We start from the raw sequence: 21,985 nt of genomic DNA, 5'->3' as shown, positions 1-21,985 counted from the left end.
CACAAGAGTCTCAGCTTTCCAGTCAGACCCAATTTATACAACTACAAGATCCCGGTGACAGAAATATTCAAATAAAACAATTAAGAAAAGGTGAAAATAACATATTTTTGTATGTAAACTGCATTGTTATTACGGTCCTATGAACTCTCTGGGATTATCATAAAGTGGGTGTGTCTGTAAAGACCATACTTGGAGCTAACCATAGAACCCATTTTCATTCAAGGGCCCTCTTCGAAAAAGGGACAGTCCAGTTTTCCTTTGCCAAAATTTAGCCTAACTTTGTTATTTAACCTCGCTGCCTTAAAGAACAGCACAGGAAATCATTCCTACCTGCTGCCATCAGACTCTACAACACTTCAACGTTTATATCATGTATTTTATATTGTATTTTCTATTTTCTATTTCTGATTGTATTGCACCGCTGCTACAATGACCTAATTCCCCCTCGGGGATAAATAAAGTTATATGTGTTATTTAGCTAGCTAGCATGACATGGTTGGTACCAAATCTCGTTTCATATAACACAGATATCTTCACTCCATCTCTAAAAGCCTGGCTAAACATGCTAAAGCCTCTGAAAGACAAAAGGCATCCGCAGTGTTGTGCAGTGCAGTGTTACGGGCTTGTAACTAACATTAAAGTAATTTTTTCAAAAACACTGGATTTTTTAACCACCAATACGACAAAGTGATGACAACCAGCATCTTGAATCTAACTTTGAGCTACTTCTAAGCAAAGCTGTTTTTCTGAAATGAAATGCTTCACCACCATAACCAGCTGTCAAATCTTGGAAGATTCACAGGCACTGAAAGCACACATCACATAGGTATGAGACACTGTCCGTGCAGGTTTAACAGACATATAAACACATACTTTAAGTGTGGACTGCTCTGTGAGTGTTGAACTTTCTCCTCTTGCTGTCGAACTATACTGTACTGTAGGTCTTGTGACGTGCACAATGATAGAGTATGATGGTGAAAGGTTTGCAGGCTTTATTTATGCTTCAGGTGATGTCATGTGCTGTAGATTGTGGCCTGCCTGAAGCTGCTCATTTCACATTAACCTCTTTATTTAAAGGACTGTACAGATATTTATCTGCAGTCTGTTCACTCTGATATTAGAGGTTGTGTTTTATGTTCTTGTAACTGTCAACCACCACAGCCAAGTCTGCGCCATTTATGTTTGTTGGCTCTTTTTTGATAAACAAACATGAACACTAAGACATGACTGAGCAGGTCTGCTGAGGATTTCTTGGAGGGGAGCGACCATGATTCACCTCCCACGCACACACACCCCCTTTACTGGATTTCCTTTAAATACCAACCAGCTTCTGTGTTACATAATCATACTGGCAGCTGAATTAACAAAGCCCCAACACAGGCACTGCAGCTCTGAATACCCTGGCAGTCCCTGTCCACGTCCTGCATGTATTTATATACAGCCTGTAGTCTGCATCAGAAAGGCTCAATACTAGGGATGTGACGAGAACCGATACTTATGACACCTTTCGGTTCTAAAATAAAAAAACACAGGGGATGCCTATTTTTTGAGGCACCAGAAGCACCAAGGCACCATATGTTTTGGTCCCGTGATTCTTCCAGAACGAATGGGGGCAGTATAGAGTGTCCCAGTCATACAAACCCCATGTGGAAGTGAACTACAGCGATCGCTTCGCCCCGCCTCGTTGATAAAAAAGGCAACAAGAATCTTAAATGGAAATATTTTACGTGTGAGGCAGATGACCGTGGAGCTATCATCAATCTGCTAAAGCCACTATACAAACGATGCTAACAAAACTATAAAGACGGATCAGATAGGTAATGTTATGTTTAACTTTGTAATGAAAAATTAAAGAAGGAGGCATTCATGAGGACAGCTGGTACATCTGCTAATTCAAGGTGATTTTTAGTTGAGTTAACATTTTCTTTTTTTATCTATCATACTGAAATACACATAACATGATGTTTGGATGCTCATGGACACATATGCCTCGTCTTATGTTGCATACGTGCTGTAGGTTTAACGTTGGCCTGTACCTCGTAGTAATGCAGCCTTGGCTAATCAGCTAGCATGCCTCTTTACATTTCATTAGGTCTTATCAACTAAATACTTTTGCAATGTCTGTTATAGAAACGTTTTTTTTATTTTGCAAATTTGCTGATAAAGAAGTTCATGTTTAAGTAAATGAGATCTTTTATTTTTTACTGTGGCATCGAGAATTGTGTAATTTCACTGGTATTGGCACCAACTACTGAATATTTGGTATCGTGACATCTGCACTCAATACCGATTCATTTATCCACAGGAGGGAAGCTTTTCTGTTCCTGTTTGAAGTAAGCCTAAAAGGGGTTAATGTCAGTTTATTAATTTTGTAGAGAAAAATACAACGTGATGAACATACCCTGTCGACAAATATAGCCTCAGTTATATTTTAGAGAAGATTCTTCTTCCAACTTTGTGGCAGTTAGTGCAAAGCCCTTTCCTGTTTCAACATGACATTGCCCCCCATGCACAAAACCAGCACCGGGTTGTTCCGGCTATGTGTAAATTGAAACACAGCCTAGTAGAGACGCAATTTCTAATTTAGGTTGGAGTTTACGCGCTACCAGGGTTTCTGCCATGTATGTTTTGCAGCAGCAGCCTGCCTGCTTTAATTCTAATTCACATATGGGTGTAAGGTTTGTCATGGCCATCAGGTGAACCTCAAGTTAAGAAATTGATACACTGGCGTTTTTTTCCACTGTACGGTACGGCTCGATTCGCTCTTTTTTGGTTGAGGTTCTAAGTTAGCTGAGATGATACTAAAGTGGTGTTTAGTGTGTTGTGAGATTCAACTTGTGTCTGTGCAGGAGACGAGAATGAGCCGATTCGTAAAAGTTTTTGAATGTGTTTATCCACTGTTTTACAGCCAGACCGCAACCTTGCTGGCTTCTAAATAGCAACAGCAGATGTTGCGACTAAGTACAGGAGTGTTGGTAGTGATATCCTACATATTTCTGAACTCAGGTGGTCTACATTTTATAAAACTAAAACTAAGGTTATTGTCTAACTGTGGAACTCCATGTCAACACCGCTAACTTTTGCCAGACAACGGCGAGATTCACTCTCTGATGAGAAATACTTTTATGATGCTTAAAAATAAAATAAAAACGGTCAGAGTACACAGAGTGGGTAGCTGCAGCAGTGGAAAAGCACATCCCTGCCGTTCTGGGCTCGCACGCCAAATCGAGTCGAGTCGATACCAAGCAGCGGAGTATTTCCTTCAGTGTTAGAGTACTCCTTCAGCATTGAAGAATTAAGAGCGCCCTGCACTATGAAGTATGTATGTGAGTAACCTAATCCAGGGTAAAACGAGGCAGCTGCATATGAGGTCTCACTGTGTCACTTCAGAGAGAGAGGGGGGAAAAAGGGAGAAAAATGATCCCAAAAGCAGCCAAAGTAACTTGGCATGAAAGCACAAAAAAAATCAGACAACAAGGAAAGAAAAGAAGACAGATGTAACTAAAATTGGCTGGGCAATTTTCCTGGCCCATTTTGTCTTCCAGTAGCACAATCCTTAATGGTTTCTACATCACACACACACACACACATGCACACACAGTATATATATATAAACTTTATATATACACACATTTGCAAAGCTGATCTCAGAATGATTTCCCTCTTGGTGTATTCGGCCCACAGCTTACCTGTGTTTCTGTGCGTGTGTGTGTTTCTCTGTGCGTGCGTGTGTTTCTCTGTGCGTTTCTCTGTGCGTGTGTGTGTTTCTCTGTGCGTGTGTCAGTGTGTGTCTGTGTCTGTGTGTGTGTGTGTGTGTGTGCGTGTGTTTACCTCTGGTCCCGGTTGCCATGTCTGCCACCTTCTGAAAAGCGTCCAGAAAGGCTCCGGTCACCACGATGGTCGTCCTGGATCAAACACAAACACACATGTATTAACTGAATCTGTTAAATACACAAATGTGATCTCTGACCTCCTGATTTCATCTGAATTTATACAAAACACCAGATATTTCAGATGTATTTCATATGCTACAATAAGCTATAAGCTCCTGTTGTGTACTTGTGCTTCCTACTTGCTGGATGGATCACATTATGAGTGTCATTAATAAGGTTTTTTCATGCTTTAGTCTCGCAAAGCCAGGCTGTGCTGACATGCGTTTCTACTAAAGCCTCACAGCAGGGGGTAGCTGCGCTGCTGTGGTCCTGTTAGCTAGCTCAAAGTCACAACATTAGTTTCAGCAGTTCTGTTTTTGGCTTTCTGTAGCTTGGAAGCTTTAAAAAAAAAAAAGAACATGGCAGTTCAGTGAAGCATCCTGTCAGTACAACAAAACTGATCAAAAGAACTGCAAGTACCAACAGCTGGACGCTAAACACTGCTGTTTACACAAAAAGATGGGGTAAATATGTTTTTCTGATTACATCAGGAGATAGAGACGCTCCACACATGATGAGTCCTACTACGCCACCACCACCACATTGTCATAGAAAGAACAGTCTGTTACTTATTTTGAAAAACGATGTATGCATGTTGGTTTCATATAGTTTGGATAACTTCCCATGAAGACCTACAGAGATTAAATGAAAGTGTAAGACCCAAATGAGAGGATATTTTTGAGATGGATTCCACCGATTTCAGAGGGGGAATTCACAAATTAACAATCTGGTGGCTGATATAGTGAAATGGTTGAGTTTGTATGAAAATAGATATTTTCTATGTGAATTCTTGAATAGCTGATTAGTACTGTTTTATTTGTATTAGTAAATTGCTTAACATTTCAATAAAATGCTCTGACACATCTCTTAATAACCCCAAACATCTTTTTCTGCGTTACAACGGTTCCGGTTTATCGTTCCGTAAAAAAGGTTTTTATACAGTGCATATCAGAAAACATCTACGCCCGTAAGAAAGATGGAGATGTGTCTACAATGCAAGTTTGAAACTCCAAAAGCACAAAAACAGAAACGCAAAAATAATTTACAGTCTGCAGCAGAAGACACATCATAAACAAAACCTCTGCTTGGTTTTAAAAAAGGGGAAAAAATAAAAGGACTTTTATTCTGGAAGCAAGATTGATGGAGCCACATGAGAGGCCAGTCGCCCTCAAAGGCCAGTGTTAAGAGTGCAACTGGAGACCTTCTGACACACACACATCATCAATGGACCTATTGTCTGTGTGTGTGTCCCATTACCAGCCAGGTCTATGTTTCTGCAGCTACACACACACACAGAGACACACAAAGACACACACACACAGACAGACACACACTACCCAGGAAAACCTAACTAATAAGATCAGATGACACTGCTGTCAATAGTCTGTATGTCTGACTTCAGTGGAAATTGTCTTTCATAATAATACCAAAGTCTTGACTCCCATGCAGACGTATATGAACAAAAAAAGAAATCTCAAAGGATAAACAACAATTTCCAGATTTGACCAAAATAACTAACAATACAACAATAAAACAATGTTGCTTCCTTTGAAGTGAGCACACAGCAGCAACAATACAACAATGAGAACGATGAGGTAGAGGAAAGTAAAACTCCACCAGAAACAAATTAAAACGCACTGCTGTGGCTTCATGTGTGCACAGGCATGTTTGATCTGCCGTCCCATGATCCCCGGCTGCCTGAACACGCTGGTGGCGCTGCGGGAAAACTCTGTCCCACATTCCTCATCGAGACACTAGAAACCCCGCTGGAGTCTGACAGAAGCCGGGTTGTCTTTGTTCAGCTGGTGCACGCTGCTTTTAAAGTCGGCTGGAGTAGGGATGTGTCTCTAAATCCAACACGAGACGGAACAAGCAACATGTCTAATCGTTCCCACCTCAAAACAATTTTGGAGTGAAGATCACGCTGCCTCATCCTGCAAGGGAAATCAGGCAATGTGCTAATCTCCCAATAATTCAGTTTCATAAGTCAACTTTATTAGATACTAAATATTAAGTCTCTAAATGCCTTTAAAATATTGAGCTTGAGGCAGTGATAGGAGCATAAAATTGTTATGGATTTGTGTCTTAAGATTTAAGAAAAGCAAAATTTAGGTTACAGATGACTATTATTATACTATATACTTAAATCATCTTTAAACAATATCAGTCTGCTACAATATAACCACACACACACAGGCAGACAGGCAGACAGACAGACAGACAGACAGACAGACAGACAGACAGACAGACAGACAGACAGACAGACAGACAGACAGACAGCTCTGTCCAGCCAGAGAGGATTCCAGTCCATGATTTTGGCCACAATGTTAATATATTTTATAATACAATATAGTTACTGCGTCAGAGGCATTTCTGTCCGCAGCCTTTAGATTGACAGGTTAACTCATGTAAATGAAACCTGTTCTCGTTGCTCTGACAAGAAACTAATTAGACTTCATTAAACATGTATTTTTCTCTGGTGAAGACTTGTGTTCATTGAGGCTCAGAGGTATAAGACTTAATCCCGGAAAATCATGCATAATAATCCTGGTGGTGTTCACTTAATATAACAGCTTTAACTGCAACATACAACCATAAACTTACATTTCTCCGTTTGCATATTTACAAACACAACTGTGAAGTTTAAGTCTGTATTAAAGCTTTATGTGTGCAAATTATCCACAGTAGATCTGATAAGTAGCATTAAGCATTAGAGCCGTTTTAACAGCGTGGATGTCCTATTTGTGCATGCAAGTGTTTGTGTGTGTGTGTGTGTGTGTGTGTGTGTGTGTGTGTGTGTGTGTGTGTGTGTGTGTGTGTGTGTGTGTGTGTGTGTGTGTCTCTAGCTGGCTGACTGGCAGGGCTAATGGACTGCGACCGGCTGCAGCAGGCAGAGCGATGCTTATCAAAGAAAACTGGTCGACTGGGAGACGCAGCCATTATACTGTTATTATACTGAGCCAGCTACTGGGTCACTGTGTGTGTGTGCGTGTGTGCGCGCGCGTGTGTGTGTGTGTGTGTGTGTGTGTGTGTGTTTCCCCCTGACAGCGAGCATCAGAGTCAGAACACATGCAGCTTTCATGTAAAGTACAGTGTACACCAGTGACCAAAGTATGTTTAGCAGGGACATTTTGTAGAGTTCAACGATGAGTCATCATCTGGCCAGGAGCCAAAATAACGCCACAAGACAGAGAACTTTGAGCTGCGGTCATTTAAAATGTTTAGGAGAAGACGCCAGAGTTTTGGTCCCGAAGACAAACTTCTCACTGTTCTGTTTTTCAGGACAAATATCTAGTGACATACCCATCAATCAATACAGAATAAAATGAACAAAGTCAGATTTAAAATCAGGAAAAAACTGACTGATGAATAAGTAAAAGCTGTGTTTCCACTACTTGACTCACTTAACTACCACAAGTTCTTTCTTTTAATTTTCCTTTGCAGGTTCCCTTCAGCTGAGGTGGGATTCTCAGCTGATCTGCACTTTTTCTGCTGTACTGCGTAGTTCTGCAGGATTACGTGTTTTTTTTAAATCTAGGTCAAGTGAATGAAAACAATGCAGTCGATCTTCCATGTAAGAGACTTCACGTGAGGGTTATTGCATGTTGCAGAGTGAAAAGTCATCTGTTCAAACTGTATCTTGTTCCTTAATATGCATTTGTTGGGTTGTATCCTCATTGTTTAATACTAAGTTGCCTGGGACAAAAGCGTCAGCTAAAGTGAAAATCCACTCCCGTGTTAGTCTCTAGTTTGCATGCATGTGTGTTTTACCTGAGCTGTGATTGTAGCTTGGCTCCTTTGGTTACAAAGTCCTCCCATGTTGGATAACTGGCCTGCAGCAAACACAAAGAACATCAATCAACAACATTAAACATCACACAAGTCTGACAACAACAGGATTCACTGAGACGTTAAACACAAAGCTTCAACAATGTGTATTTCATACCAATAATCTCAAAGAGCTTATGGCCTTTAATGAGGGAGATAGAGCTATTATTAGAGTATTAGTCTTAAACCCGTATTTATCTGCACAGGACCGGAGTGTGTGGAAACAATGATCACGAAACTGACAGGGAAACAATAGAAAGAGCTATTTCTTTTTCATTGCTTGTTAAACTTGAGGACAATTTCAATTTTATTTATAGTGCCAAATCATAACAAAAGTTATCTCAGGACACTTTACAGAGTAGGTAAAGACCACACTCTGTGACTTATTTATGATTTACAGAGACCCAACAATTCCCCCGTAGAGTACGGTGGCAACGGAAACCTTCTCTCAACAGTCAACATAAACACTTATAATGGGACATTATAATATGACAGTAAAAATGATTATTATTATTACTGTAACTATCATTAGAGGTGGCATGTATGCACTTGGCAGCAATACAAATATGCCAACATTTAAGTCAGGGAGGATTAATGGACTGGACTGAAAGTAAATGAAAAGCAGAATGGCAATACGAGCATCTGGAGTATGAATTGCATGTATGGAAAGCAATCAAAAAAGAAAAAGACAGAAAACATCAGGACACAAAGACAGGAAAGGACAGGAAGGACAAAGAGAGCATGTAAAAAGAAAAGAGACAGCTAAAAAGAAATAATGAAGAATATCGCTGAAAAGGGAATGGGGATTGAGACAAATAGACATTGTATTCAATATAATTAGTGTTGTTAATAGAGTGTGGTTAAAAAAGGCTTAAGAGAGTTTAACATTTTGTTCTACAACATAAAATATGTCAATAAATACCCGACTCGTGAATTTTGAAGCTTGTTAGGGCGCACTCACACTGTCCTTCCGCACCGGGCCAGAACAGGTTTTTCGGGTCAAGCCTAGTGCGTTTGACCAGTGTGAGTGCAACCGCTCCGCGCATAACTGCGGCCAGCTGGCCGTCCACGGCCCGTCTGAGAGAGGTGGGCTTTTGTAGAGTGGGTTTGCACATGTACGAGCACGAGCGTGCGCACGTGTACAGGCACGAACACGAGGCCTACGACGGTTCTGACGTCATTTATGTGCGCCTGTTGGGACATAGAAAATAGGAGGACGGACCATGCGCGGACATTTAACAACAACAATGGCGGTGAAAGGTTCACGTTGGTGTGATGCGGAGGTGGAGTGTTTACTGCAGATTTGGTCGATGAAAAGATTCAAAAACAGTCGACAAGACGCACAAAAACTCTGAGGTCTATGGAAAGATTTGTAAACAAAGCCACGCATCGCCATGACGTCATCAATGCGTGTGACGTGTTACGGCGTGATGACGTAAAGGCAGCAAGTAGCATTTGCGCGAGGCCCAGGTAGTGTGAGTACAAACGGGCCTGGGGCGCGGGGGGAGAGGGAGGGGGTCAAGTACCCTAAAGCCCGGGCGCGGTGCGGAAGGACAGTGTGAGTGCGCCCTTAGTGTCTTTAGAAAGGCGGTTGCTAACAAGTGGCTAAATGAGAGGACAGTGAAGTGAAATCAGTTGGAAGCTGGCAGGTTGTGCAGTACCTGTTTGTATGTAAATATCATGACCTTTTGTTTGCTACAGAGCTTTTTTTCTGTAATAATCCAAAATCAAATGGAAAGATCCTATTGACTTTTATTTAAGGGGACTGGGGCGATAACTTCAGAGTCAGCCGTAATAAATATGTCATCCCTGCAGCGCTCTGTTCAGGTGGTGCTAAGAAATCAGTTCAGGAACGTTGTTGTCAACTAGTTTTCTGCGGACTAATCGATTGATGGACCAACAGTTGCAGCTCTTTCTTTGACCTTTGAGTACTTTAATGTTACTGAATGTCAGATTCCTTTCACAGTTTTCATTTTGAGTTGCTGTGAACAACAGCTGCCCCGCTGAACAGTGTAAAACCAATCGACAGCTGACTGACTCATGTTATTTTTGGCTTCTCCGGGTTTCACACGGGGACAGAGGCTGGACGACCATCAGAGCAGAGTACCAGCAAAAACCGGTGTCATGCAGCTCTGACTGATTGTCATTGAAACTGGCTCATTTCAATGTTTAGTTTTCTCTCAAATCTTCTTTTAAAAGGTGCAAATCATCACAATTAAGCACCTGAAACTACCTAATATTCATGTTTTTCTTGTAAAAGGACATAAATGATTAACTGATTATCAAAATAGTTGCTGATTCAATGAATCAATGTCTGCACTGTTGTGTAAATTAGTACAGAAACCACTTTTCTGATATCACCAATGCAGCACAAAGGGCGATAAGTTGATATATGATATGATGAAACACAATTACATCATCTAAATTGATAATAACAAACATATACATACTGTATTTACATATATTTAAAGTTGTTTATATTATATTTAAAGGAGTTTACAGAAATAGGCTCTACCATGTGGTTATTTCATATAGAATATTTATTTACTGAACTACCAGAGAACGCACTATATTGTGATACACGGTATATCGTTATTGTTCTATGAAATGACCTTCATCGTGATAGAAGATTTTGGCCATATCGTCCAGCCCTACAGCACAACGTCACTGAAAGGTGTTCAAGAGCTCTACATAAAAAGGAAAAATCATGGATTTATTTCTTCTGTAGAGATTAAACTATCTCCGTGGTGTTTAACACTTCCTTTAAGAGAAAAACGGTTTGTATGTCTGCATTTTGTAGCAGCAGCTGAGTGATTATGTAATCTAAGGCTGGTCGGTGCTGCAGGCTCTGACCTTGGGTTACATCTGTGACCAACAGCTGCTGGTGCGGCGTTCTTCTGGTTATTCAATTAAAATGCAGGGAAGCCCTTTTGGAACGGAGGGCTGAATCCCACTTTCTCTCTCCTGAACCCACTCACCCTGCCTGTCCTCTGTCTCCTCTGGTCCACTATAGAGAGGATAATACCGATTTAACCCCTAACACCACGCCATTAGCCTCTTAGCTCAACACCGCTAAAGCTGTTAGCTGGCCCCCGCTTCACCACTAGCCAGGCATGCACACGGCATGGGGCTGACAGGTTTACTAGCTGCAGGGGATTTAGCACTGCGTGATGAAATACTGCAGGTGACCGGCTGAATGCCTCTGGCAAACAACTAAAAGTGAACCTGGGATAAATGGAAAAGGAAGGAAATGAATAGAAATGGATTTTACTCCAAATGCTTTATTGATCCCTACTGGGAAAACATAGATTGTGGCTGGAACAAAATTTACACAGGGATTTGGGGGGGGGGCATAAGCTCACAAGTGAAATTTAAGAAGAAGCACATTTAGGGTAAGCTGAACTTAGAAGGCATTTGTTGTTAGCTGTAAAATAATGTGTGGTTTTTGAACTGCTGCTATGAGAACGAAGGTGAATTTCTAGATGTTATAATGTTTTGAATTGAAAGCATTCATAATATTTTGTAATCTTTCCAAAACCCCGTCTCATGCAAAGGTTTTTTTGCCCCAACATATTAATCTTTCAGAAAACCCATGCGTGTAAAATTGTCACATGTATAAATCGGCCTGAACTTGTATGGAATCAGATCTCTTGTTCCTTGCAGCTCCGCCACATTTAATCACATTTCTGTACATTTTTGTCCTGATATGTTCGCAAGGTGTAATGGTCTACGCGTGTTCCCCCAGAACCACTCTCTACAGGAACTTCAAGCTATTAGGTTTACATTTAAGCATGTGAAGAACATTAGTGTCTCTGTGTCACCACTCATACTGTTACTGGACCTATAAAGGGCAATAAGTCACCACTTAATGCTGACATTTTAAAAAATAAATAACCTTAAACTAAACTATTACACTACTACTGTTCACAGGAATACCACAGCACTGTAGCTCTGACTCTTGTTCCTTCTTGTAAGTTTGTTTATCTAAGAAAACAATACTGAAGGTCACTCGGAACAAGAGTGTCGAGCTACAAACAGAACGTACAATACAAAATGATTTGTATTTTAGTCCGCGCAGCACTTTAGAGGGCCCTACTTGTTTTCCACCGCCACTTCTCGCCTAAACCTTAAATTCTGCCAGGATTTATTGTGACTGGCAGGAATGTCACAGTCAGTCGCAGACAAAATATCCCAGCAAGCAGAGCTGAAAGTACCACAGACAGACAGAGAGAGATTATTAGGGTCCACTGCAGCTTGATACTGAGAGCTTTTGAGCAGTTGTGGCTAAATTAGGGTCCTGGGGGCCCACAAGGGTAACAAACTGTGTCCATAGGGTTCCCTGAGACAGCTGCTGACAAAACAGCCGTCTACTCTCAGAAGAAGAAGAAGAAAATAACATGATAAATGAGATGTTAGCAGGTCTTTGATTCGGTTTCATTTAACTGCCGGTCAAAAGTAGAGCTGTCCCCAAATCAGGATTTACAGTTGTCTCTTAACAGCCATCATACGCGGGGTGTGTACGCGGTGTGACACGGCTGCACTGAAGCTGCTAAACTCTACTTTTCCAGCATGTCTATTTCTTTTTTTTCCTCTACACGCAGCTACCCACCAACAGGTTAAAAGCTTCATAGAACTGTGTAAAAATCAAGTACAATGTGGTTAAAAAAATTAAAAATAAACATTTTACCAGAGGGCAATGTGAGGCAGAAGAGCAACCTTGTGGGATTTTACGTTTCACATTTAAATAAATCAAATAAAATCCTTATGTATCCATGATCCTGTAGATGTATGTACGATTTAATATAGGCTTCACTTCCAAACCATGCAGAACAAACTGTATTATCACTTTGCAAAACTCAGCAAGCACACAGTGAATCTGGCAGTAACATGCACGTGTCTTTATTTCAGATATTTCATAAACCCAACCAGCTTTGGCACCTGCTGTTTTAAGATAAGTGGAAGCAGCCTACATGCTTCACTGGCACTGACACAGTAAACTATTCACTCAGCCTGAGCTCTCCATGTAGAGAATATATACGGAGCTGTTATCCTATCTGCTTAGTCAACCAGACAGCATGACCAGGTATACAGTTACTTTAGTCTCTAGTGTGTGTGTGTGTGTGTGTGTGTGTGTGTGTGTGTGTGTGTGTGTGTGTGTGTGTGTGTGTGTGTGTGTGTTCACCTGCCATCAGCGGGTAATCCCTCCATGATAATCCTGACTTGCTCTACTGACCGACAGAAAAGAGCGCTGAGGAGGGACTCGGCGGGAAAGTGAGAATAATGTCCTGCTGACTCGACTGACTCAAGAAAGACCTTATTTAGTCACCCTGTCAACTAGTCAGACAGTCACTGAGGTGAAAATTCAATTGTTTTAATGAGTCAGTTGAGTAAAAAGTAACGGTGCCCTAACAGTGTCATCATGAACTATAACAGGTGCGTTTTCAAGGTTAATTTCCACAGTAACACACACTGAAAACTGCTGAAAATAAGGGACGCAGCGATTTAACAACAGATGAAAGGTATGGGTCAATATTCCCCTCTTCAAATAAGGTGGCATTCACCTGTGACAGTGGCTGATGTTTATGCATAAGCCGTCTGGGAGTCTATGTCTACGTTCACACTGATGATTTTTTGTTTGTCTGTTCACATTAAGTCTTTAAATGTGGCCCGTCTACAGATCTCTGTGTAAAAAGCTCACGCTCCTGAAGTAACTGTATGTGCTGCTGATCATTGATGACATCACACCACAACGCTGTGTACGGAAGCAAACATGGCAACAGTAAACGGTATTGTTGGACTTTATGGCTTAGTGCTAAAAACAGTGTGTGGCGGCAGCCGGCAAAATTTGTGAGCGGGTGATATCACGAAGGAGGAAGAGGAGAAAGAAAATTCATATTCTATTTCTCTCGAAATGCAATCGGAAACATCAGTTACGATAAGACCCTTCAAGTCAGGTGTAGCTCTGCTTTTCATGGTAATTTGTGGAAATCAAAGTGTTCCCATACTTCACTTTATGTTTAATGTTTAGCGATGTTATGTGAGCGGAAAAAAATCTGATTCAGGTCACTTGGAGCTGCAGTGTGAACGTAGCCTATGGGTGCACTCACACTGTCCATCCGTAACGTGCCCAAACAGGTTTTACGGGTAAAGCCTAGTTCGTTTGACCAGTGTGAGTGCAACCGTACCGTGCCTAGGAGCGGTACGCTTACCGGCCACAGCCCATTTGGGAGAGGTGGGCTTTGTCAAGCATGTATGAGCATGAGCGTGCGCACGTGTATTTTATGTGTGCCTGTTCGGACATAGAGAAAGAAGGACGGACCATGTGCGGACATTTAAAACAATGGCGGCGAAAGGTTCACGTTGGTGTGATGCGGCAAGAAGCATTCGCGCGAGGCCCAGGCAGTGTGGGTGCAAACGGGCTTGGCCCTCGGGTGGAGGGGGGGCAAGTACCCTAAAGCACGGGGCACGGTACGGATGGACAGTGTGAGTGCGCCCTAAGTCACTGCTGAAAGATGACTGTCGTTGAGTCAGTAATGTTACTTGTATAGCAGCTAAAAAGGTCTTTTAAAGCAGCTATTTTTCATTTGAAAGAATTAAATATTAATGGAAGTTTAATAAGTTTGGATGATTGAATTTGTGCTCCTTCACAGATGGATGAGGACTTTAAATCAGCTGTTTTTAAAATGAAGATTTCTTTGTTTCCCTGTCACAAAAGGGGGAATAACTCGGTATTGATATGTTTTGATTCTCTGCATGTGCTTCAGTTTTAAAGACAGTCTTCATGATGTTTGGTGTGTTAATGTGTGTGTACACTGCAGGTTTCAATCTTACCTTTGTATGTGCAGCTAAGCATACAGGTGTGTGTGTGTGTGTGTGTATATATGTACTGTATGTGTGTGTTATGATGACTTCCAGATAATGTAATGGGTGTTACTGAGAGAGAAGAGCTGAAAGTATTTTTAGTGGAAACAGGTTCAACACACTGATTCCATCAAACTGGTTTAAGAGTTAAACCTCAAGAAACGACCGCTTTAAGGGTGGGAGACGTATCTCCTGTTTGAGCTGCAACAATTAGTTGTTAAAGTAAATGTTCATGCTAGAAATGCCGTTTTCAGCCTCTCAAAAATGGTAATTTCCTGTGTTTTTCTGTTTTTATATCATATTATACTAATATCTATAGGGTTTAACACATTTAAAGACATCTCCTTGGACTTTGAGAACATTTTTCACTATCTTTGACATTTTATAGATTAAACAACGAACTGATAATGCAAACAGTGGTTAGTTACAGCCTTTGTTTGTAGTCAAACATGTTGTTCTGTAACATTTACTTGTGTGATTTGGGTCCAGCATATTCCAGTCAACTCCAGTCTGTCAGTTCGAACCTGCCTCCAGACAAGACGATGGATTATCCAATCAGCTTCTGCAACCTTCAGTCACCTCTTACAGCGTCTCTGTGTAAATCTGCAGAGGCCTTCCCTGAAGCTAATTCCTACATAACTCACCTGCCACTTTCACTGTGTGGCAGCCGAACAGATAACAAGACCACACTGTTAAAGTGTTTGCATGTGGGGCAAAACAAATCTATTTCACTGTGCCCTTGCATAAGCCATCGCAAACTCTGAGGCTATTAGTTTTTAATGCAGCTTACAGAACTAAAACTGTATCCAGTGTTGACTGAGAAGCTAGCCCTGTATTCGTCCAGACGAAATTCAACCATTTTGTCTGACTAACTAGTAGCAGCAAGGGGGAAAATGCTGGTCTGTGATTTATGGGAATATTGATAATCACTCTTATCATGAATCACTGAGTGTCACAGAGAGGAGAAGACCTCTGTCAAAACAATGTTATGGTGCAAATTCCTCTGAAACCAGTTTGAGAGTGAAGCCTGACAGTTACACACTTCAGAGGATTGTCATTAGTATCACTTTTGTTTCAGTCCGCCTGGAAAAACATCCTCTAAAATCTCAGCATTGTTTCAAAGCAACCTCCCAAAACATGAGGGTTTTCTGAAAACCTCCATTTAATGTCATCGTTGTCAACATTATATTCTGGGCCATTTGTCGGATCAGTTTATTTCAGACGATTACGTTGTATTTCATCAGTCACCTGTCTTTCTGTGTGCTTTGTATTCCCTATCTATGTCTGTATCAGGCTGGGGTTTATTGTTCTTTTTGTCTTATTCTTCTATAAATCCCATGAACGTCCCCAATACTTTATGACTTCTCTGCTCTGTTTGTGGCTCTCAAACCCAAGCTCATTGGTACCTACCGAAGCAGACCACAAACTTATAGTTTAATGTCTGCAAAAGGCTCAGTATATACAGACTAAGTAGCCCAAAATACAATTGTCGACTGCACTGGTAATTACGTTTCAGACTAACAGTCACCATATTAACCCTCCTGTTATCCTTGGGGTCAATTTGACCTCATTTTGTGTTTAATACTCTAAATACGTGGTTGACATATATATATATATATTTTTTGCTTTATATTTATGACTTTTCCTAATTTTATAGGGACAACTGGGAAAACCTAAAATTGGCATGATTATATTTTGTTCATTGTCCTGTAAACATACTTGTCGCATCGGTGTTTGATCATTTTAATGATTTAATCATTATTATTATTATTATTATCTATTATACAATTAAATATTTAGAAATGTGTGAAATTGTTTGTTTTTCCTGAGGTCAATCTTACCCTGTATTTAACACATGCTACAGTCTTTGATAATGGAAAATACTTTCATTCTAAATATTAGAGTAAGTAACACAAAATAGTACCTACAAATAATATAAATGGACTTGTAAATGGTAAATGGACTTGTACTTATAAAGCGCCTTTCTAGTCTTCTGACTACTCAAGGTGCTTTCACAGTGTTTGTCACATTCACCCGTTCACACAGACATTCACACTGATGACAGTGGACATCTACAGACCATCTAATCTAACCATTCACACCACATTCACACACCCATGCACAGCACGGGGAGCAATTCAGGGTTCGAGGTCTTGCCCAAGGACCCTTCGACATGTGGACCAGGGGAGCTGGGGATCGAACCGCCATTCTCTCAAATGGAGGACGACCCACTCTCCACTGAGCCTCTTTACAGATTGAATACCTGACATAAAAACTTGAGTAACAACTTTGATTACTATCATTTTCTGGATTTTTAATAATTGTTGGTGAAATAAACAGTGTTTAGGGTTAAAGCAGCTATGCTGGAGAGAGAGAGAGAGAGAGAGAGAGAGAGAGAGAGAGAGAGAGAGAGAGAGAGAGAGAGAGAGAGAGAGAGAGAGAGGTTGAGACTGTTCAAACAGCAGGTGGATGGTTTGTTTAACGCTGTGTTTGAGCAGCACTGGTTGACTCAAAGAGAGTAAGACAAAACAGGGGAGGGAGAGAGAGAGAGAGAGAGAAAGAGAGAGCGAGAGAGAGCGAGAGAGAGAGAGAGGAGAAAGTGGAAAGGTAGGGTATTTCAACATCAGGTTAATGGTTTGTTCAGTGAAGTCTTTATGTGCTCAACACAGTGGACTGTTCACTCCTTTATCTGTGAAACAATGAGGTTTTTATTAAGTGAAACAAACATGGACTTTCTATTCCTGTTATCGTTCTTGCGTAACTCATAATCTTTTATTCCTTAATACCAACATCCGGCAGATCACTCCCATTGGCTGTAGGTGCAGGGATTGTGCTATGGACCGCTCTATTCTCTTTAGGGCTGCAACTAACGATTATTTTCATTATTCGGCTGTTAAGTCGTGACGTAACGCCCTTTCAAAATATGATTTCCGGGTCCAAGCAGGTCGAAGCCCTGTATTTCTTCCACAACGCAGTGCCGTGTTCCCCCTTGTTTGAACAGATCTGAGTTTTTAAAAAAGCAACGTAATTGTCATTTTACCTCTTTCTTATGGATGAAAAAGGAGTTTAACTGTCGGAAGAGGTGATCGTAATTGTTCACGTTAGGCCGTTGTTGTCTGTTTTGTTTCAACGGAGCGTTTGGATCTGGAAGTCTTATTTTGAAAGGGCGTCACGTCAGACTTAACAGTCGGATAGATTAATCTGCCGATCATTCTCTCGATTAATCGCTTCGTTGTTTGGTCTTTAAAAAGTCAGAAATGGTGAAAAACTTTTATTACTGGTTCCTAAAACCCCTCAAATGACTTGTTCTGTCAATAACTCAAATATATTCAGTTTACTGTCAAAGAAGGAGGGAAACCAGATAATATTTACATGTAAGAAGCTGGAATCAGAGTGATCGTTGGATTGGATATTTGAGAAGCAGAAGGTCACCTCTTAGCCCTCCCAGCTGCCCGGCTCAATCGATTTACTTCCAGACTAAAATCTTGTGGTGAAAGCTGAAGTCATGCAGCACGCATCACGGCTGAGGAGTTAAGAAATGAAGGATTTAAAGCTCAATCATTCATTTCTATACTTCTTTCTGACATTCTCCTTCTTCCTCTCTACAGCAGTGGCCATCTCATGGTTACAGGTTGGCTGGACGTTAGTTTTGCATAACACTGACCGTCCCTAGATCGTCGCAGCAGACTGACAGACGTACAGCACAGCCGGTAAATTCTTCAAACCGAACCAGACTGCAGTGCTAACCCAGGAGCTTTTCTAACAGCTGGTTGTTTCCTGCAACAAGCTCCAGCATAAAGCTCGGTCCTCTTCTGTTTTCTTTCTCTTTATCAGACGAAAAAACAATAATTGTGAAATATAAAGCGTACTTATGCTACATTAGAGGGTTAGGGTACGACACTCCCACCACCTCACAACCCGTCAGCAAATCACCGGAGATGCCGGAGGCTGTGTGAATGTGGCCAATGTTTAAATATCACTCATGCAACAGATATTAAAAATATATTTATTTGAGGTGCATGTCAGGGCGCCAGACTGCAACCAAATGGTCCCTTTTTGCGACCAAAATTTGAGTGAGCAACTGAACACCATAGGGGACTCGGCTTGCAACTGGAGGGTCACCGGTTCGAGTCCCTGTGTGGACAATGAATGGAGCGTGGACTGGTGGCTGGAGAGGTGCCAGTTCATCTCCTGGGCACTGCCGAGGTGCTGTTGAGCAAGGCACTGAACACCCAACTGCTCGGGGCACTGAGCCATTGGCAGCCCCCTCGCTCTAACATCTCTCCATTGATTGCATGTATGTATTTCAGGCCTGTGTGTGTGTGTGTGTGTGTGTGTGTGTGTGTGTGTGTGTGTGTGTGTGTGTGTGTGTGTGTGTGTGTGTGTGTGTAACCTGTATAATAATAATAATAATAATAATAACAGAGTGAAAAAATTGAATTTTCCTAGCTGGATAAATAAAAAGGAATTCTTCTTCTTCTTCTAAGACAGGAACAATATGTCAGCAGTGTAAGAAGGTGGTGCCGTCAGCACCGTAACACAAACACGTAACACAAACACGTAACACGTGAGGACCCGCAGCTTTCAATAACATCAGGCTACAAGTTATAATCACAGTGTAGGGACCTGACGGACCCGAATCCTTCGTATGTGACGAGTTGCTGACAGACGGTCTCTGCCGAGCCGAGAAATATACTTAATCAAAATAGTTTTTAACTGTTTCATTGACTTTATTTCTCCGCCAAGTGCAGGGAGTGAGGCAGCAGGTGACACAGACTGATCTGATCAGTCAGTGTAGACACGGTTCATATGTTTAAAACACATAAACAGTCGGAGAAAACTCGGGTGTGAGTCTTCATAAAATGGAAACACCCCTTATTCTGAATATATGGTATATGTTTTAATATTGTACTGTCATGACAGTGATATATGCACATCTTCAAAAGTGCACAATAAAAATGTGACACTGAATTTGAAACAGCACATTGTAATTTCTGCATCTATTATCAATTTACCGTGTGTGCTCCTAAAATTCCTGGTTGTGCCCCTAAGATTTTCAGTTGGGGGCCACAGTGCTCCTAGTGAAAAAGGTAAGTCTGGTGCCCTGCGTGTTCTGCTGTCCTTATTTTTACATGTTAAAAAGTTGAAGCCACTGATGGCAACCAAAGGCCAAGAACTGGTTGCCAATTTCTCAAAATGGTTGTGAATGGCAACCTGATAATTGTTACTGTTGAGCCTGTGATTTTAGGTATTTTCAGGGGTTTGTCATCAAGAGAGTAGGGATGCCACGAGAACTGATACTTGAGACACCTTTCTGTCCTAAAATTAAAAAAACATGCCTGTTTTTTTGAACAACTGCAGGGCACAGAGGCACCGTAAAGTTCGGTGACCGGGCGAGTGTTTCAGTCATACTTGCATTCAGAAGTAGGAGGTCACTAAGAAGTCGAACTCCCATGGCACGACAAACCTCATGTGTAAGTAAGTGAACTACAGCAGTCCAACGCCCTGACTCCACCAGGATGCGCCCAACAGTTAGCATTCACCTGCTTTTGATGAATTATTTCACATCAGAAAAACATCATTAATTAATAAGTTGCCGTCTCAATGAATGATTAAAAAAAAAAAGAGCTGGGGCGCTGCTAAAAGTCCCAAATGTTTCAGGGAAACAGGAGAGACAACACTTCCAACACACAGGCGAGAGAAAGAGAGCTTGTTTCTGCGTAGTCAGTTCCCTGCGTGATATCATCCTTTTTGAAGTTGAATTCATGTCGCTCTCTTGCAGCTTCCCACATGCTTTTCTGAGGAATCTGATTAAAACTGATGTCAGTGAAGGTTTTCTGAATGTGGACTTTCTAATTGTTCTATGTCCATATCCTACATTTATACCCACTGTTTTAAACCAGCAGTAAAGCATTTGCTTCTGTCATTTCATTTCCCTTCTCTCTTCCCTATCATTAGTCTTTTTAGCCATGGCTTCCTATTGGTGTGGAGTAGAGGAAGTAAAATGGCGGCTGTTCTGTTTCTTTGCATGTCATTTGTTTATCTCTTTTGTCCACAGTTGTGTTGCTCAATCTCTTACTGGTTATGCATACGTGTCTCTAATTAATACGATTTTTAGATTAGCATTAAAAAACACTGCCACTAAAAAAAATCAAATCTGTCAAATCTTCAAACCCAGGTGACCAAAACTTCAAACTTAATTCCAGCATCTAATGAAACTACCCAAGATGAATTTCGTTAAAACTGATAAAATGTAAAGATAAAGTGTCAAAAATCTCCAAAAATGAATAATGAATGCTTTCAATTTCAATTCAGAAGATTTAACTTTTGGTTTAAGAGCTCCACATCCTTTTTTCAACCTCCGGCTGAAAAAAAACCCCTCAGTCCGCAAAATGTGGTGCGTGCTGTAAAAATCCCCACCCTCTATTGAACTGCAGTCATCCGTACTGCCTCATCATCACCACCTCCATCTCTCTTTACCTGTTGACTCACGTTCATCTATCACTCTACCTTTCTTCTCAACTTTCCGTGCACAGTTCAAGTCTCTGGCTGCATCTGCACAGTCTGTATTTATAGACCGAACCCGTCGGCGTGGATCTGCCTGATGTGAAAGAGTTTGAGAGGCACATCCAGCGTGATCTTTGTGCACAGAGTCCAAATCCTGATATCAGCAGCCTCTGTTACGCTTACGGGTGAAAATTGATAAGATTATATTGATAAAAATGCCGATATTGATTCCGTTTATCGATCTGACTCTTCTGCCTAAGTTAGTAGTTGTGTTTTTGAGAACAAGCTTATTTTTATTCCTGCCACAGAAATTAGGCTTTAGTCAACAGCGCAGAGTTACCCTTTAAGTTTATATAGCAATTCCCTTATTCATCTCATCTCATCTTCAGCCTCTTATCCGGGGTCGGGTCGTGGGGGCAGCAGCTTTAGCAGGGGACCCCAAACTTCCCTTTCCCCCCGGGCCACATTAACCAGCTCTAACTGGGGGATCCTGAGGTGTCCCAGGCCAGTGTGGAGATCTAGAGCGTGCTCACACTATCCTTTTGGCCGCGGCCAAAACCGGTTTTTCAGCTAAAGTCTAGTACCTTTAAGTAGTGTGAGCGCACCCGCTCCGCGCTCAACTGGGGCCAGCTGGGCCGCCACGGCCCGCTTGAAAGAGGTGGGCTTTAGCGGAGCCGTTTGCACACGTACGAGCACGAGCGTGCGCACGTGTACGCGCACGAGCACGAGCCCTACGGCAGTAGCCTTATGTCCGCCTGTTCGGACATGTAAATAGAAGGACGGACCATGCGCGGACATTTAACAACAACAACAATGGCGGTGAAAGGTTCACGTTGGTGTGATGCGGAGGTGGAGTG

At 41.5% G+C, this 21,985-nt stretch overlaps 1 protein-coding gene across 3 annotated transcripts in view; it reads right to left on the bottom strand.

The window, feature by feature from the left end:
• Window positions 1-21,985, bottom strand: part of mtss1 (MTSS I-BAR domain containing 1) — a 73,964-nt gene that overhangs the window by 43,708 nt on the left and 8,271 nt on the right. For all 3 annotated transcript variants that reach the window (XM_083939275.1, XM_083939276.1, XM_083939277.1), the window contains exons 2-3: window positions 7,704-7,765; window positions 3,832-3,905 (exon numbers count right to left, since the gene is read on the bottom strand). In XM_083939275.1, coding sequence (XP_083795401.1) covers window positions 3,832-3,905; window positions 7,704-7,765 — 136 coding nt within the window. The remainder of the gene's footprint in view (window positions 1-3,831; window positions 3,906-7,703; window positions 7,766-21,985) is intronic.

The sequence above is a fragment of the Echiichthys vipera genome (assembly GCF_963691815.1).
Source record: "Echiichthys vipera genome assembly, chromosome: X".
In the NCBI taxonomy this organism is placed as follows: domain Eukaryota; kingdom Metazoa; phylum Chordata; class Actinopteri; order Perciformes; family Trachinidae; genus Echiichthys; species Echiichthys vipera.
The sequence above is the reverse complement of the archived record's forward strand: the minus strand, read 5'-3'. Positions and strand labels throughout refer to the sequence as shown.